We start from the raw sequence: 19,602 nt of genomic DNA, 5'->3' as shown, positions 1-19,602 counted from the left end.
TTTTATTTTGATTTGATTGGAGCCTTACTTGGATTACACTTACTACGATTTACATTATATACAATAAAAAAGTGAATTCTTTGATGCTAAAACTGCTGATTGGATTTGGCTGAAATTGAAATTGATTACACCTTGGATTAACACATGGGTAATTGTTTTTTTCCAAAGCCATGGTTCCCGTGAGATTTGTGTGGAATGTGGATTTGTGTAAAATTTTTAGTTTGTGTCGCGGGTGTTTATACCATACACTCATAGAGTACATTGAAGGGATAGGGCATCTCATCATAAAGTGTATTAACTATAGTGTGTTTTTTCTCTACAGAGACAAAAGTGATGTTTCATGTGTTACCTGATTTTTATATGCAGTAAATAGGGATGTCACAAAATCGATATTCAGGAATTAAATGATTCCTTAATATCGATTTGTCAGTTAAGGACCAAAAAAATTATTATTATTGATGAAAATATTTAACTAATTCCCGATTTTATCAATGTATTCAATAAATTGTATTTATAATTCGATTACGATAAAAAGTATTTCAATGATGAAGGATGCAAACTATTAATTATTGCATAGTATAAAGTAATTTATAAGTTGTAGAAACGTATAAGAATTATTATAGGTATGTTCATCATCATCGTCATATCAGCCAATGGACGTCCACTGCAGGACATAGGCCTTTTGTAGGGACTTCCAAACATCACGATCCTGAGCCGCCTGCATATAATAGCTAATACCTGCGACTCGCTTAATGTCGTCAGTCCACCTAATGGGCGGTCGACCAACACTGCATTTTCTAGAGCAGGGTCGCCTATCCAGCACCTTGGGACCGTAAGGACCATCGGCTCTTCGAACTATGTGCCCCTTTGCCACTTTAGCTTTGCGACACGTTGAGCTATGTCGGTGACTTTGGTTATTGATATCATAATTACACATTTTGTACATTTATTTTATTTCTTATGTATTATTGTATTATTTTTAACGATTTTAATCGAATCAGAATCGTTAGGACAACCTTATTCTTTGTATGCTGTGCTGGTCACATTATTTTTATGTTTGACGTTTCTAATTGTCATTTCAGTCTCTGCTTTAAAAAAAAATTTTAATAAAAAAAATTCAACCGACTTCCAACTCAAAAATTAACCTAAACTAAAAAGCAAAAAATAACATCTTACCTATGTGCTACCTTCTGATCAGTTTGAAGGCGGTGCCAAGCCAGTGATGTTTTAATTCAAGCCGTTTAAATTACACAATTTCTGTGGTTCTTTCAGAAACGGCTTTAATTAAAACATGACACTGGATTGGCACCGCCTTCAAAGTGATCAGAAGGTAGCACATAGGTAAGATGTTATTTTTTGCTTTTTAGTTTAGGTTAATTTTTGAGTTGGAAGTCGGTTGAATTTTTTTTATTAAAATTTTTATTTTTTAATTTTTAGTGTTAGCACACCTACTGAGTGTGAACAAAAAATAATGAGCAAATAGTTGAAACGTTATTTTCTTATGATAAGTATCTAAGTCCTACAATCCCAATTTTAAAAATACTACCTTAACTCATATACAAAATTTCACTCCCCCTTTATCCACACGTAATAATATTCAGAAAAACGTGAAAGGTGACTGTCCTCCGTCTCCATCACCAGACCCCCTATGCAGTCACAATCTATATGGGTGGAAAGTTCTCATCAATATAAAATTTATCAAGTCCAAACACAAGGTAGCTACTGTGAACCGTCGAGGAGTTCCCTTAACTCTCCTTCATCTTCATCACCAGACCTCTAATACAGTCACAACCTATCCAAGTGGAAAGTTCTCATCAATACAAAATTATCAAGTCAAAACACAAGGTAGCTACTGTGAACCGTCGAGGAGTTCTCTTAACTATCCTTCGTCTTCATCACCAGACCCCTAATACAGTCACAACCCATCTAGGTGGAAAGTTCTCATCAATACAAATTTATCAAGTCCAAACACAAGGTAGCTACTGTGAACCGTCGAGGAGTTCTCTTCACTGTCCTTCGTCTTCATCATCAGACCCTTAATACAGTCACAACCCATCTAAGTGGAAAGTTCTCATCAATACAAATAAATTAAGCCCAAACAAAAGGTACCTGCTGTAAATCGTTGACGAATTCCATCGTCTGTGTATCGGCTCCTTCATCAGACCAACTCCAGACCTTCATAAAATTGTAGTGGTGTAAAATACCTTATGGAAACACTAACAAACGCACTAGCCGTCTCTACGATTTTCGAAAGTTCCCCTCAATTTCTCCAGGATGCCATCATCAGATCCTGACATGAAAAAAATGGGACCACCCTGGAATCAAACCCTTCAAAACAAAAAAAGAATTTTCAAAATCGGTCCACAAATGACGAAATTATCGCTGGACATACATAAAAAAAAAAAAAAAAACATACATACAGCCGAACGTAGAACCTCCTCCTTTTTGGAAGTCGGTTAAAAATAGACTTTATGGGATACGGTTTAAATTGAAATGTAATACAGATAGAGAACAACAAGCTAAAATACGTTATGATTAAATAGTCAAAATAGTTTGAAGAAGCCGTACAGTATTTTAGTCGAGTGCGAACAATTTTTGGATTTACCGCACAAAAATCGTTCGTATTCGACTAAAATAAGGTAAGGTGAGAAGCACTGAGGACGGTATCGTACTAACGACTCCTGTACACCAAAAACCGCTACCGCTTGTGCCTCAGCCTCACGAGAAGTTAACATGTCCGAGTCCAACTACAGTGACAGCTGAGAGGGTATTTACACCGACGTACCGCGATATTGTTCACAAAGCGCCACGAACGCGGCGCGCGAATCTCACCCGTATGCAAGATACGCCGACGGGTGCAAATAGTATGCCCTGCAACAAAGCTATAAAGCCGATATCTAACGCTAATGAACGCGATGACGATTTCATACTGGTTAAGAATAAGAAACAGAGATATAAAAAGAATAATCTGCGTGGCACCTTGGAAACTACTGGGAGGATACAAGTAGTAGAATCTCAGTGTTTTATTTACGTTTCCAGGCTTGTAAAATCCGCTACTGTTTCAGATGTTATCGCACATATTACGGACCAGGGTGAGCAGTGCAATAAAGTTGAGCTGCTCACACAGTTTAAGGAGACGAACTTTAACTCGTTTAAAGTGTCAATACCCAGTAGTAAATTAGATTCCTTTTTGGATCCTAACTTCTGGCCATCAGGGGTTGTATATCGCCGTTACCGTGAACGTAAATCTTCCATCGGCGTTAATAAACCTACATAAATGGGTAATGCAACTATACATACAATAACTATAGCTACGTTTAATTGCCGTTCTATTAAGAGGTCTGCCGAACAAATAAGAAGCTTGTCCGAAAGTGTAGATATTTTGGCACTACAAGAGACGTGGCTTCTTCCGCACGACTTGGGTTTCGTGAACGAACTCAGTCAAGACTTTACTTGTTTCGCTAAGTCAGCGGTTGACACCTCAGCAGGAATACTAAAAGGGCGACCGTATGGAGGTCTTGCACTGATGTGGCGTAAGTCATTATTTCCAAACGCGTCAATCATAGACTGCACTGAAGACAGATTAGCGGCCGTGCAAATTGATTTGGGCGGGCGCTATATTCTAGTGATGAGCGTTTACCTACCTTATGACGATGGAAGTGAAGACTGTCTAATGGATTTTATAAGTACCTTGGGAAGTATCGAAGCTACAATTAGTGATAATGACGTCGAGGCGGTCTACGTACTGGGCGATTTCAACGCGCATCCCGGGACCCGTTTCGGCAATGAGCTTTTTGCGTTTTGCAGAGATCACTCACTTGTGTGTGTGGATACAGAATTATTACCTCCAGACACGTTCACGTATGTGAATGACGCGAACGGATCCAGAAGATGGTTGGACCACTGCCTCGGGACGGCGGCTGCTCAAACAACTGTGATCTCAGCGAAAGTTGAGCTTGGAGTGTATTGGTCAGACCATTTTCCTCTAATGTTAAATTGTCAATTAAATATACTCCCTAGGAAAATTACGAGTCAGATGGAAAATAACCTAATGTCCGGTATCTACTGGGGTAAAAGAAACGCTCGTGAAGTTGATTTATATAATGCGAATTGTTGTGATAAGTTACGTGATATCAATATTTCTAGTCATTATTTTAAGTGTAAAGTATGCGATTTCGATAATTTTAAGATTTGTTATACACACCTGTATCTGTTAGACGAATACTACGACAGCTTTGTAAAAGTCTTACAGGATTGTTCCAAAATGAGTGTTAGTCGCGATGTTCCGGTAAGGCATAAAAAAGTTTTGGGGTGGAACCACCACGTACGTGAGAGCCACCAACATGCAAGATATTACTATAAGTGTTGGCTATGGTATGGAAAACCGCAGTCTGGGGAAGTTTACATCAATATGACAGAGAGTCGCAAAATTTTCAAGTCTAAATTAAAATGGTGTCAGAATAATGAAGAACAAATTTTGATGGACATTTTGGCATCTCATCAAGCAGACAAAAACTTTGCAAATTTTTGGAAAAATACTAAACGTCTTGACTACAAAACTAAATTACCCGTGAGTGTGGAGAACGTACACGATTCTCAGTCGATTGCTGAGTTATTTTCAAATCATTTTAAAATAAACCCGTTACCTGTCCGGGCAGAATGTGTTAAAGGCTGCAGTAATGTTAATAAGAATGAAACTATCGATGGAAAATTCTATCGATATACACGTAATGACGTAGCCAAAGTGGTTGTAAAAATGACAAGGGGGAAGTCCCCGGGTTTTGACGGTCTCAGCCTGGAACACATCTTGTACGCGGGTGACCAAGGTTTTAATGTCCTGGCGGAATTCTTTTCTTTTTGGGTAAACTCAGGGTATTTACCAAAAAACCTCATGAAAACCGTGGTGGTTCCTGTCCCTAAAAACAAAACCGGCGATCTCTCTAGCCTCAAAAACTACAGACCAATTTCATTAGGAACTATTGTTGGAAAAATACTAGAGAGATTGATATATTCTGATGTTAATCAGAATATAAAGATTGATGATGCACAGTTTGGTTTTCGTCCCGGTCTCTCGACAGATTCTGCGATTTTTAGTCTCAAGTCAACGGTCAGCTACTACACAAATAGGAATACATCAATCTATGCATGTTTTTTAGATCTTAGCCGAGCTTTTGACCTGGTCAACTATCAGTTACTGTGGCAAAAACTTATTAGGTCCAATGTACCGAATAAAACCGTTGATTTGTTGAGATATTGGTACGAGAACCAAACAAACGTTGTAAAATGGGGCGACGCTATCTCTAATGATTTTAGATTAGAGTGTGGCGTGCGTCAAGGTGGGCTGACTTCTCCGGACCTTTTTAGTCTATATGTCAATGACTTGATTGAAGAACTCAGAAGTGCCAAAGTAGGCTGTCATATAGGTACAACATGTGTAAATAACTTAAGTTATGCGGACGATATGGTACTTCTGAGTCCCTCAATCAGGGGACTTAGACACTTGCTGAACATCTGTGAACAGTATGCGAGGGATCACGGTCTAAAGTATAATGTCAAGAAAACACAGATGATGGTATTTCGGGCAGGTAAAGGTCCGGAATATGTGCCTTTAGTGTTCTTAGATGGATCTCCTATAGAAAGGGTGAACAAATTCAGATACTTGGGGCATATTTTAACTGAGGATTTGCGCGATAATGACGACATCGAGCGCGAACGGAGGGCCTTGGCTGTTCGGTGTAACATGCTCGCTCGCCGGTTTGCGAGGTGCAGTCCCGAAGCGAAGCTGACACTGTTTAGAGCATACTGTCAATGCTTCTACACCAGTCAGCTTTGGGTCAACTGCACCTCAAAGGCACGTAGCAGCATCAGAGTGCAGTATAATAATGCATACCGCATTCTGATGAAACTGCCTAAATATTGTAGCGCATCGGGCATGTTTGCCGACGCCAGAATACCAGATTATTTCGCTATCGTGAGATCGCGAATTGCGTCTTTTTGGTCTCGTATCCGGAACTGTCGTAATGAAATCCTCAGTGTATGCTCCGAGTATCCTGAAAACCCTATTCTAAAATATTGGCTTGCCGTGCATCGCGACAGGAACAAGAAATAAAAAAAAAAGAAATATGTTTGCTCTCAGAAATTTCTATAGATTTATTATTTAATTGTTATATTTAATTATTATCTGTACTTATTTATGTATATTTTAAATGGGTGTATAACCTGAAGTAAATAAATTATTATTATTATTATTAAAATAAAATACTAAAGTAGTGCGAAGTGGGCCTGAGAGTATATTATTCTGTTACCCTTAGGCATACTTCAGACTACTTTAGCATTTTAGTCGAGTACGGTAAAATTGTTCGCACTCGACTAAATTATACTAAATTATTACAGTAGTCCGAACTAGGCCTAATGCCTAGTAAATACTAAAGTAGTCCGAACTAGGCCTAAGGCTCAGACGAATTATATAATTATTCTATGTTTAGGACTGCCACAGATAGTGACGGAAAAATATTGGCCAAAGATTATATTACTACAATGACATTTCATGTGACAATTGTGAATTTGTTTGACTGTGGGTCAAGTCGAATGATCGAGTCGAGCTTCATTTGACGTTTGTGGATTGTGTAGGGATGTGCCAACTCGGAAAAAACAAAACTCGATTTAACCCGAGTTAAACTCCAGTTAACTGGATGGACAAGAAAATGTTTTTTTGAGTTTTTTCCAAATTATTCCCTCAGCTTGGCATAAATACTTTAAAAAATTTGAACAGACAAATTATATTTTTATTTGTTTCAATTCTTTATTTTTTTATATTATTTATTTATAATGTATTGGGAGAGTTATACCTACTAACTAAAGAAACAAAAAAAAGTTATTGTTTCATCGATGTCGAATCATTTATTTAAGTATTTTTGGCTCGAATTTTAATTACATAACAACACAACAGGCAAAAACTAAAATAATAACCAGCACTTTAAAGATAACATCAAATCTATGTGTAATGACACTTGTTCTATCAAACAAATAAGTTTCATTTCATTCACTGATATTCATTTCAGTCAATGAATATCAGTGAATGAAATGAATATAGTCTCACTGACACTCAAACGATCGGTAAACTTTGTGCCATGTCGGTTCCATTCGGTTTTCGAACTCGAGATTTTTTTTTTTTTTTTATTGAGAAAGAATACAATAGGGAACTTAAGCTAACTTATCCGCGCTGGGCAGCCAGGCTGATCCTTTGCGCAAAAAATGAGCCAGCCCTTCTGTCACCAGTCGAGGCAACTAGCCGCGGTGAAATGGTACGGAAAAATTTTTTGGCATGCGACTCCATGGCCCACGGCAAAAGGTACAAATATGTAACTCTCTGTCAGAGAGGCATACTTGAGCCACTTACCGGTTTCAGCTTTTTCTGCTGCGGCTCCCGGTCTTGATTCTGTCTCCCTGATATGACACGGTGCTAATGTGTCGACGCATGTAGCGTCCCACATTAGGGCCCGCCCCATTTCCCAGGGAACCAGCGTCAATCCATCAGGTCAGTTAACTCGAGTTAGAGAGAATTCAACTCGAAACGATTCGAGTTACGCCCAACTCGAGTTGACTCGAGTTAACCATCACTAGCCGATTGTGGAGTCGGAGTCGAGCTTCATTTGACGTTTGTCTGTGGATGTGGTGTGGTGGAGTCGAGTTTGCTTTGTGATTTTAATCGGACGTGGTTTTAATTTTATTTTATTAGAATTCGTTCACTTTATAAATATGACCGAAGAAATCAAATTATTCACTAGGGACGAGTTAAAGTGTCGGAACTCGCGAGAAGACGCGATTCTTATTATTCACAATGGCGTATACGACGTGACCAAGTTTCTTGACGAGGTAAGTGTGATTTTCGTAGCCCGCTCGCGTCACGATGGCTATTACTATTAGTATTGGCTAATTTATTAACTTGCGTCTTGTGTAAAGGGCAGGAGCGGACACGTCGCTGTTATCATTCTAAATGAATTGTTGACGGGCAAACATTTTGTACTTGTATTCATGTTTATCAAGCACTTTTAAGTTACTTAAATAAAACTCTCATGGTAGCGGGCTAGATCAAAGGGCAATTTATGATTTAGAATATAAGGCTTATAGATGAGAAAGACAATTTTGGAAAGACACTCTAAATAGTTTGTTTTAATAGCAGTGTCAGCTTGAGATGAAACTTGTTGTTTAAGTACTTTCTACTTTACTCCCTACAATTTTAGCATTTCAAAGTGTAAATGTGTAATGATGTTTTCATCCAATCATTGCTACAAGCTGGTTCTTCCAGGCATCTTCCAATACAAATTATTCTACTATCTAAACAATTTCTGGTGTGTTGGCCTCAATTGTGGGTCTGCCCGTCAGTCTACCCGCACCAGCTCCTGCATTTGAACTAATTAACTTCCCCTCATAGCAATTTTAGTTAAATCAATATACTTTCCATTCATATGCTGATTAAAATATTAACCTTGTAAATAATAATAATAATAATAATAATAATTTATTTGCCAAATTGTGGGTTACAAATAGATCTTACAATAATGGTATGATTTCCAACACAATTTACCGAGTAAATCATCGTGCAAATTTTTAGCAATATTTTACAATAGTACTTATATTATACACATTAATTAAAAATTATTCACAAGAAAAAATATTTAGTCCAAAAATTAGATATAAAGAATGAAAATAGCGACTGAGGAAAATATAAAATAAATGTCAAAATGTCAATAAGTCAATTTGCAGTAGTAATTATTATCCATAATACATTGAAGAACATATGTAATCTGATTTATCAGTAATTCAGCTAAAATTAAAAAAATCTTTGGTAGAGTAAAAACAATGAAATAATAACCACTCTTGTAATTTACGTTTAAATCTCAGGTTTAAATGCAGGAAAAGTCAATTCTGTGATCGAACTTGGAACTTTATTATATATTTGAATTGCCATACAAAAGGCATTTCTTTTAAACAGAACGAGTCTCATTCTAAAATAAAATAATACAATGCATAAAGTTACAAAACACTTTGTATTCGTGAGACATTGTTACAGGGCTGTATAATACAATAATTATAGTCAATTTTTTTCTACTAGTTTTATGTTTTTCCACTACTACAGTGTTATTTTTTTTTTTTTATTCTTTACAAGTTAGCCCTTGACTACAATCTCACCTGATGGTAAGTGAAATATATCTTTTTATGTTTTCGTGTACAAAGTATTTCAAATAATTCCGACTATCCCTATAATATATGTAACACACACCCTTATCTATCCTTGCATTTTAAAATCGTAATCGTATGTATGTAATCATAGTGTTATGATTGTCAATAACTAGGAAATTGGCAATCCACACTTCACTATAGTAAGCTACTTCATGATATTTATCAATGAATAAGTTTGGCTAGGTCATAATAGTATAAGAATGTGATATAAGAGCCACAATTTAAGATCAATTTACAAAAGAAATATTTTTTACTCTGAAAATATTCATTATAGAACACATGTTCCTTAGACATTTTTAATTAATTTTCCTTAAAGAATATAACCCTAGAGTTATGGGAAATGCTCCCAACAACCCTGTATATTCAATACTGAAGCCAAAAATGTGTCTATTTGTATTTTTTTAACGGGGCATCATGATGAAACTACTGAATGAATTTAAATGAAACTTGGCACGATTTGACGCCATGATACATAAAAGGTTATAGGATACTTTTTGTCGCACAAATGAAATTCAAAATTCTACCACTAAAGTATATTATATTAGTGGAATAATTTTGAATTTCATTTTTCATTTTTAAAGGGAATGAAGTTTTTTGATATAAATCGTTCATTAACCAACTTCAAAAAGGAGGAGGTTCTCAAGTTGAAGTAGTAGACTATTTATCTTAATTTATAATAAAATAGTTACTCCATTTTTACAGCGACACTACTGTAAGGGCTGGATAAAAGAGGTCTAAGAGCGGACAAAGTCGCGGGCGTCCGATAATATGAATTGTTAGTTATAGGAGTTATTTTTTGAAATCAACTGTATTACTCTTTTTTCTTCTGTAAAAATAATAAAAAAAAAATTAAGAGTTCCTTCCTTACATGCAAAAGGTGAGAATGATTTTTTTCTCTTCTATCCATCCACTATCCAATAGTGTGGGGTATCGCTATCCGTATTTTTGTGCATTATAAGACTCCGTGTACACGACACCGCATCCGCACCGCAAATTCGTTTTTTTTTTTTTTTTTTTTTATTCTTAACAAGTTAGCCCTTGACTACAATCTCACCTGATGGTAAGTGATGATGTAATCTAAGATGGAAGCGGGCTAACTTGTTAGGAGGAGGATGAAAATCCACGCTCCTATCGGTTTCTACACGACATCGTACCGGAACGCTAAATCACTTGGCGGTACGTCTTTGTCGGTAGGGTGGTGACTAGCCACGGCCGAAGCCTCCCACCAGCTAGACCTGGACCAATTAAGTAAACCTCAATTGGCCCAGCCGGGGATCGAACCCAGGACCTCCCTCATTAAATCCACCGCGCATACCACTGCGCTACGGAGGCCGTCCAACTCGTTACCACAGGCAAAAATCGCACCGGCGCCGCACCACGCCCGCACCGCTGCCGCAATTTTATTCCAAGCACCCTTCACATAGCATACCTGATGTACGAATTTTAATGTAAATGTACACCTGCGTCGGCGTCGGTTGTACTGTACAATAGATTATTGATACTAAAACAACTAAGTAACTGATTTATGAGTGTCGAAAATTTTACTGAAGGTAATGACCGATACCGGTCGTTAATTAATGGGGCCAGTAGTACCATCTGATTTAAACAATAGAATTACTTTACTGTTTCAAGTCAAGTAAAGTTCAAGTCTGGAAACACATCACATTCAATACAATTATTAAATACTAGCGGACGTCCGCGACTTCGTCCGCGTGAAAACTTTTTAATTACATTATATATCGTATTTTTTTCATGATTTACGAAAAATTTTTAAAACTATAACTCTAAAAATGAAGGATTTTCCATACAAACTTACAACCCCTATTTCACACCCTTCTTATTTTATTTTCGCAATAAAAAGTATCCTAGAACCTTCTCCGTATCTTAAACCGTGCCAAGTTTCATTTGAATTGTTTCAGTAGTTTCAGCGTGATGCCCGAATAACAAAAAACACGGACAGACAGACAGACAAAAAATCTAAAAAAAAAAATAACTAAAAATCAAATGCTATGATGAAAAATAATAAATAAGATTACATACATATAATGCCCCCCAATAATAATAGTAATACAGAATCCTCCTACAGTTTTATTATATTATAGATTACGGTTAGATCTGATGCATGTGGTTATTCTTGATAAATTCAAGACAAGAAGCAGAAGGGGTTAGCAAAGTTTGGAATTTCAACTTGGACAATTTCGTTCTTGCCACTGTTTGTATAGAAAGAAAACAAGTAAAATTTTTGTCTATGTACATAAGTATACTTAAAACGTCGAAAAATTGGGTCGCCGGTGCGATGCGGCGCCGTGTGCGATCGCTAAGGTCTTAAAATTAAAGTGCTAATTTAATCTACGGAACCTACACGCACTTGTTCGGTTTTTTCTATTTTATTTCCTATGATCTTATAACGCCATCTTGTGGAGTTCTGAGATACTGTACATGTACTGACACCATTTATCAATCAAATCAAATCAAAAATCATTTATTTCAATTAGGCTCAGTTTACAAGCACTTTTGACACGTCAGTTGACTATTTGTAAAGATTCTACCACCGGCTCGGAAGGCAGGTTCTGCTGAGAAGATACCGGCAAGAAACTCAACAGTTGCTCTTTACTAATATAATAAGTATAAATATAAATATAATAATAATAAGTACATGATAGTACGTATATGAAACTAGCTGACGCCGCGCGGTTTCACCCGCGTGGTTCTCGTTCCCGTAGGTAAACGGGAATTATATATATAGCCTTCCTCGATAAATAGGCTATCTAACACTGAAATATTTTTTCAAATCGGACCAGTACCAAGTTCCTGAGATCAGCGCGTTCAAACAAACAAACAAACAAACAAACAAACAACTAGTTAGATAACGTTAGCACTGATAGGTTGTCTGGGATGTGAAGCATTTGCTCTATTCCAAGCAATAAACACAAGTCTTAATATAATCTAATAGATCATCGGAATGAAGATGCGGAATGCTCGGCAGGTCGGGACTATGCGTGCTATGGCGGGGGTTATTGCGAATGCCGACCTCGCCACCCTCGCACAGCCTCATCACTGCCCCACTTCGCCCACTTCGCCCGGTATTCCGCATTCATGCCGTGTAGGATTCTTTGCGAATACCACGAGTATTATTCCCCGAACGCCGACCTATTTATAATGCTTACCATCCATACGTTACGCTTCATAATACATTCATTATTCTCAATCGTTCCTTCAATATTTTTACAATAACGGTCGATATACTTATGCCTGCTCTGTATGTCCGTGTGACTTGTATTGGAGAAGATATTTTCCATATTGTACATTATTTTTAATTAAAAGCCTGTGACTTGCAAATGAGCATTTGTTGTACCTAATGAAGAAATGTATTTTTAATTTTACGTATGCTGCCTACCCTAGTTACGAGTATGTACCTTGTGCACACCACACTGAGTCTATATTGTTGTGAACACCCAGCACAACGTTACAACGATGAATGAATACAATCTCGCCCGAATGTGCTTAAAACGCTTGATTAAAATCGATCGAACGTTTTTTTTATTAAACACTTAATATTAGTGTCACCTTGTATGTATATTTTTTCACTCATAATCCCGTACAGGATCAGGGTTGGAGGAGATTCAACATTCTTTGTAGAAAACAATTTAGGGAATCATTAAAATAATCTCAGTACCTATATATTCTTTTTCTTCTTTGTGTTCAGTGTATGTAATGTATACTTGTGTACGGCAGCATCCCGGCGGCGAGGAGGTGCTGTTGGAGATGGCGGGTCAGGACGCCACCGAGCCTTTCGAAGACGTCAGCCACAGCTCCGATGCGAGGTAACACGTTCATGTGTTTGCACGTCAGCTTCCCGGTGGCGAGGAGGTGCTGCTGAAAAATTATGAAGATCTATCTATAAACTAGGGACTCACGTTCTGAGCTGGAGGTCGGGCTGCTTCCTTCTGCACCTAGCGTCGCCGATAAAGTGAAGATCATCAAACAACAACAGTTATAGTTCGAACTGTTGTACTTACTTCCGACGATACGTTTAGAAACTTACCTTTAATTAAGTTCTTAAGATGAACCTTTGACTAGGTTCGGAAATTTGCGATCGAATCAGACTTCAGACTTGGCAACCCTTTTGACTTTATCGGCCTCGCTGAGTGTTATCCTCTGAGCTCTTCAGTGACCTCCTCGATATTACTATTAATTTTCGGGACATCATTCACGACAGCTCTACCAGTCAAACCACTGATATTGAGTCACACGAATTGCTGTGGCCCGAGAAATAATATGATCCGAAATTCAGAGTAAATTTTAAGCTAGTTTGGCACACATCCAAACTGAAGTGGTATTATCGAGAATGATTGCATTGCTCTATTCACCTAATATTGATAAAATTTACCGACGTATTGTACAGTACGTACATGACGATCACTGTTCCATGGCCTTCCCTGTTTTAACCAATTCATGCTAATCATATTCAGGTCGTAGACGTCGAACAAAACAAATCTCGATCCAAGGTTTCGTTTGTAACGCTCCCTTATCAATTGTGTTATCATTATTCTTATGAACTTATATGACCGATTAAGCAAGATTTTACAGTTAGCTAAAAACTTGTTATTCGCCTCACTGTCGATTAGTTTTGGAGGTGATGCTGGATTCTCAACTTATGCAACTAAATAGTTTGTATTCGATTTTTCTGCAATACCTAAACTAGATAAATTTTGGTTTGATTGGCATATATGACACACGCTTTTTTTTTTATTCTTTACAACTTAGCCCTTGACTACAATCTCACCTGATGGTAAGTGATGATGCACTCTAAGATGGAAGCGGGCTAACTTGTTAGGTTAGGTTAGGATGAAAATCCACACCCCTTTCGGTTTCTACAAGGCATCGTACCGGAAAGCTAAATCGCTTGGCGGTACGTCTTTGCCGCTTTACAAAAGTACTCCGAGTGACTCAGCATTATGCTGCAGGAAGCAAGCTAATTAGGCTGTTGCTGATTCTAATTAGCTTTGGCACTTCGACAGATCGCTGATGAAGAAGTACAAGATCGGCGAGCTGGTGGAGGCGGACCGCACGCAGTCCAAGACCGCCTTCTCGCCGCAGTGGAACAACGACCAGCAGCAGGAGCAGGGCAAGTGCGTAGTCGCCTAGACCCTAGACTGTCACCGTCACCGTCACCGTCACCGTCACCGCCCGCGCCACACCGCACACGCGCCGCGCTTGCACTTGTAGTCCTCCTCACATTCGTTTAAGCGCGAGAATTGCGATCTGTAGGCGAGCATCGAAACTGCGTAACTATCAAATACACACCTCATTACTTACACAGGACAATTGAAAATGAATCTCACCGAGACAGTTCGTACTTCGAACATAACGCCTACGGTACAGCCCCATAACACAATATACAGGGTGTCCTACTACAGAAGTTACTAACTTCTGTAAACAGTTTATAGTTATAACTTACACTAAACCACCCACCATTCCAATTATAATAATGATGATTTGCATGACTCGAAGGAACTTTCAAAAGCGGCTATCATTATATTTACTGTAATATATACATATTAAAATAAGTAAATAAGTATGTATTACTTAATTATATAAGTAGTGTATTGTTGTTGACCTTCTACTGTAGTGTTATCTGTGGCAATCACGTATGGCACCGGGTCGCTGCACAAATGCTAAAACCTTTAGTTAAGACAAGACAGTGATGTTACGAATAAAAAGAGGCTACTTACTTAGTTATTTGTTCACTAAAAGTTTGCTAATTAATCGCACTCGTCGCGTGGTTGCACGCATTACAAATATACTGACGTCATAACAAATAATTATTATAATGCATGATAATTATGTTCTACAATTTGCAATATCGTAGAACACGTGCCGTGATCGTAAATTTCGTTTTAGTTGTAACATCACTATAGAAGCGAATGTACCAAATATAAAACTCTGACTTACACGCATTCTATCATGCAAACAGTTTTAAAACACATAAATATTATACCTACTTAATACTTTCATACTATTTAATTCATATTTTTGCTACGATTTATACAATATATGTAGAGTAACAAGAAAATGGATCGAGTTAGGTTATTTGAACTTGTAGAAGCATTCAGTATTCACTTGAGTGTCGCTTGTGGGCTGCGAGTGTGACGCACGTCGGTATCTGTACCTATCTGTGTACACTTGTGACTTGCGAATATCTTGTATTCAAACTTATTATCATTCGAGTGTACGTATACACTATACACTGGCACATGGATCTGTGTAATATTAGATTTAGAGTCGGTATGTGGCGGCCTTCGTGGTTTTATAAAACCTGAAAGTTTGACAGTCTGAGCTCCTCCACAGTTGCCTGCCGAGTTAGTATACTACAGAAGGAGCGTGGATGGACACAATTTTTAGTTTTTATTGAACGACTTAGGTTGAGCCATTCCATTACTGCTTTTAGACCATTTTATTGTACTTAATAAACTATATATTTCTACGATAGTGATATTATGATCTGTCAGATAATAGCTCGGTGGAAATAACACTAATAGTACCTATATCACTATAACATTCTATAATTATGTGTTGGTTTTAAGGAATTTTTACTCTTGGATGAAAACTGTAGACCCTTTATGATTATTATTATATGTTTTTATTTCACTAAAGTAACACAATTCAATAATGTATATTTATTGTAGAACGTGCTAGTAAAGTGATCTCTGTTGTTAAGTATTTATGAAATGTTCGTGTTGCAGCGTTCACTTTCTTAGTGTTCATTTACTCGAGCAGCAACTGCTACTGACGACTGCAGTCGCCGACGTCTCGGCGGCAGTCGTCGGTGGCAGTTGCTGCTCGTGTAAATGAACACTTAGACTTAGAGTAGGTACACGTAGTAGCTATTATACTTACGCGGTAGTTGTAGAAGTGTGCAATACAATGTAGGCTACTTGTAACGCTAAGTTGAACGCTGTGGTAGAGGCGTAGCGCTAGTCACATCATATTCCACGGTGCTCTCTCACATATATGTATATACTTTGTTGTACTGTAATCAAAAATAAATTAATTATTGGGAAATGGCTTATTTATTTATTCAATGTTTTGTTCGACCATTTAAAACATCCTCCTATGTTACGCAGACCCATGTGTCATATTTTTCTATCACCACACACTTATTAGGTCCTATGGCCTATTTTAAATTCTAGTTAGAGCTAGTTTATTTACTTACTTCCTTTATTATTTAACTTTAAGTAATCACATATATCACCAGCTCGTTGTAGTAATAGCGCGTCCACGGGCCTCTAAGTGCTGATCACTTGTCACGTTTAATAGTAGTATATAGAATTATTTTTGCTTTGTAAATTAGTACGTCACCCTCGAGCGGCTTGCTTGTAACGTTTTTCGGCGATCGGCATATTTGGAGCAGTCGATGCGTTCGTTACACATGATAAAAAATAAAGTTTGAAAACTATAACCCAACTACTATACCTTGGGTGTTAGTATGCTAAATATTAACAGTGTCTGAGCTAAACCGCGGACAGACAGACGGACATGACGAAACTATAAGTGTTCCTTTTTTACTACGGAACCGTAGACGGCTCAACGGTTTTCATCTTACGAGAATTTCTGAAATTTTCGCATAAAATACACAACATACCTATTTCATAGATGTCTGTTATTCAATCACGAATCAATGGCTCTGGATGATATTGGGCACCTACTGTAGCGTAAAGGTTGTTTCCCGATAATTTCACAAGGAGGGATTTACGCTGGTAACACCATAGGCAGAATAAAGGTTGGACTCTGCTACAGGATAAACATATAATTTAAGTAGGTACCTACTCAGTTTTAGTTAAAGATAGTTTGAAAATTGCCGTAAATTCCGTCGCTCTCGCCTGACAGTTTTAGGTAAATCTAAATAGTATTTACCTACATTAAATATTATCATAACCATTATATGATTGCATAATAAATAATGACATGATCTCTGATGTGATAAGATAACACTATATGTATAGCTAAATTAAACATTTGCAACTTGAACACAGTACCTAATGTACTTACCTAACACCCACTTAGGGCGATCTTTCGTGTAAATGTTGCTAAGCGAGGTCTAGGGTTCGATAACCAACTCGCATCAATTTTTGAATAAATGTTAAATTAAGTGGTTCAAGTGACATAAGTAAATATATACTCGAACCTTTATACCTACCTATTACTTAGCTAGTTTCTTTGGACTTCTATTGCACTCAAATTCACCGTTTTTAATGGGGATGCCGGACGAGGTAAACTCACACATCGATAATATTTAACACCAGTAATATATCCTGTGTCCTTACACTACACACAACTATAAATTTAAATTGTAACACTCACACGTGTAATTTTAATACAATGAAACATCGATTCTATAGACACAGTTTGAATAAACACGTTAGATCGTGATCATAATATTATTCTTTTGACAATACACTGAGGGGTAACGTCTATATAGCGAGGCAGCTCCTATGGTAATTGGTCTGAGCTTGAATCACATGATAATGACGAAGGCGTATTTACCAGTTACCACCCTAATAGGTGCTTGACTACCCCAGTGTTACACAAATCTATACCTAAAACCTAGACAATAAGCATGAAACTGATTATTTTTTACTATAGTCGGTTATAAAGGCAAATGTAAATTAATGAAAAAAGAAAAAAAGGTAAATGAAGATAGGCTACTTCCTCGTATACCGTTATGTTGACCCGGCAACATTACGCTTGCATGAAAAACGAATAATTTTGTCTACGTATGCCATTTACACAACATTATTTATACCTACGTGAAACTAAATGAGAACATGAATTTAAAATAAGCATTAGGTAAGTACCAACTTACGTAATGCTTATTTTAAATTTATGGTAGGTAGGTATCTACCTAAGTACATTATTTTATTAAGAGCAGTCGATCGGTACATACAGTACAGTAGTGTTAAAGTTATTTAAAGAAAACACTAATAAAATACGTTTCGGTCCAAATGTTTTATAGGAACTAAGTTTTGTGAAGACTTAGATGCTGCATAGGTATTTTGTTCAAATCGGTTAAGCCGTTTAAAAGTTACATAGGCACACACACACACGTAGACAGATGTACGAGTACACCATTGGACATTGTAGCTTAGCTTCCTAAAGCCACAGAATACATGTGTACAAAGCCTCATACCGTCGAGATTTGTTAAATATTCACCTGAAACATAGGAAGTTAAAAATACATTAGAGACCTTAGAGAGTCAATTAAAATAATATAAATTAAATTTTAATTTGATCCCAGCTGGCAATTGAACCTATAATAGCCAATGTTAAGTTGTTCTACCCACAAACAACTAGCAACAGGAGTAGCATTTGTTTTTACCAAGCCTTCATGTTTCCGCCGCCAACGAACATTGTTCCGGTGTGAATGGAATGGCAAATGGTTGTCAGCTCGGAATAAATAGTAAATACTCGTCTGAGGTTGTCACTAATTGTAGACAACACGAGGTTTCATTCATACTTCAGATGATACGCGTAGCGCGTAGGTGTAATGTTAATTAGCGTGCAGTGCGAAGTGTTGTTCTGTTATAGGCGATGGCTTTGGCTCACTGACACTGTGTATTTCATCAAATAATGCATCTTGATATGTACGACTATATGAACCAGCTGTATACATACCTATGTATACAGCTGTCTAAGAGCCTGTGCTATCCAGACCTTCGTTGCTTGCGAGTTTGGCTACAAATTCTTAGCTCATAGAGTAGACTAAAATCGCCCGGATAATAAATAAAAGCATGTAAAAATTTAATTTAAAGCATTTAAATTGAGTTATTCCAATACAAGCACTATAATTTCGGGAACGGCTTCTGATTGTTTTTTTTTTTCATATTCCGGGCGTATTTAGTCTATACTTTTATTAGCCAAACTCTACCTATCTACTAGAGCTATGAAGTGCAAACTTCACAGTTGCCTACCTTTCTCACAAGTAACATGATCACAGGCTGGTATCAAATGAAGGTGTGGCACTCCGGCCTCCGCTGTTTGTTTTGTTTGATATGAATATTGAGTGCGTGTAACGTTGTCCCTGTGGCGCCAGCAGTTCGTGGAGCTCGTGGCTGCTGCCGCTGCTGCTGGGCGTGGCCGCGACGGTGCTGTACCGGTTCCTGTTCTTGTAGTGTCGCGCGCCGGGCCCGCGCCGCCTGCCGTGCTGGTGGCGTGCGCCTACCCGCGCACTGGCCCACGACTATGTACACAGATACACTAATCTCTAAACCAATTCTAATGGACAGATATATTTATTGAAAGAGATGTATTAATAGATATTAAATATGTCTAAAAATCCCCTTATCCTTCAAATTCAAC

At 37.6% G+C, this 19,602-nt stretch overlaps 1 protein-coding gene across 2 annotated transcripts; it reads left to right on the top strand.

Moving 5' to 3' along the window:
• Positions 1–7,653: 7,653 nt before the first annotated feature.
• LOC112049191 (cytochrome b5) lies at positions 7,654–19,602 on the top strand. Of its 2 annotated transcripts, none has more exons than XM_024086988.2 (4): positions 7,654–7,875; positions 12,979–13,067; positions 14,265–14,375; positions 19,337–19,602. In XM_024086988.2, exons 1-4 carry the CDS (start codon positions 7,759–7,761, stop codon positions 19,413–19,415), a joined length of 396 nt encoding a protein of 131 aa, XP_023942756.1. In that variant the 5' UTR covers positions 7,654–7,758; the 3' UTR covers positions 19,416–19,602. The 2 variants fall into 2 exon arrangements, with proteins under 2 accessions (XP_023942756.1, XP_023942757.1); XM_024086989.2 differs by having other exon boundaries at positions 7,657–7,875; positions 19,340–19,602.

Source organism: Bicyclus anynana, chromosome 4, assembly GCF_947172395.1.
Source record: "Bicyclus anynana chromosome 4, ilBicAnyn1.1, whole genome shotgun sequence".
NCBI lineage: Eukaryota > Metazoa > Arthropoda > Insecta > Lepidoptera > Nymphalidae > Bicyclus > Bicyclus anynana.
This window is presented reverse-complemented; position numbering and strand designations above follow the sequence as displayed.

Coding starts and splice junctions, on each gene's coding strand:
- LOC112049191 (XM_024086988.2), top strand. CDS start 7,759: ATGACCGAAGAAATCAAATTATTCACTAGGGACGAGTTAAAGTGTCGG. Junction 7,876..12,978: donor TGACCAAGTTTCTTGACGAG/GTAAGTGTGATT, acceptor TGTGTACGGCAG/CATCCCGGCGGCGAGGAGGT. Junction 13,068..14,264: donor AGCCACAGCTCCGATGCGAG/GTAACACGTTCA, acceptor GCACTTCGACAG/ATCGCTGATGAAGAAGTACA.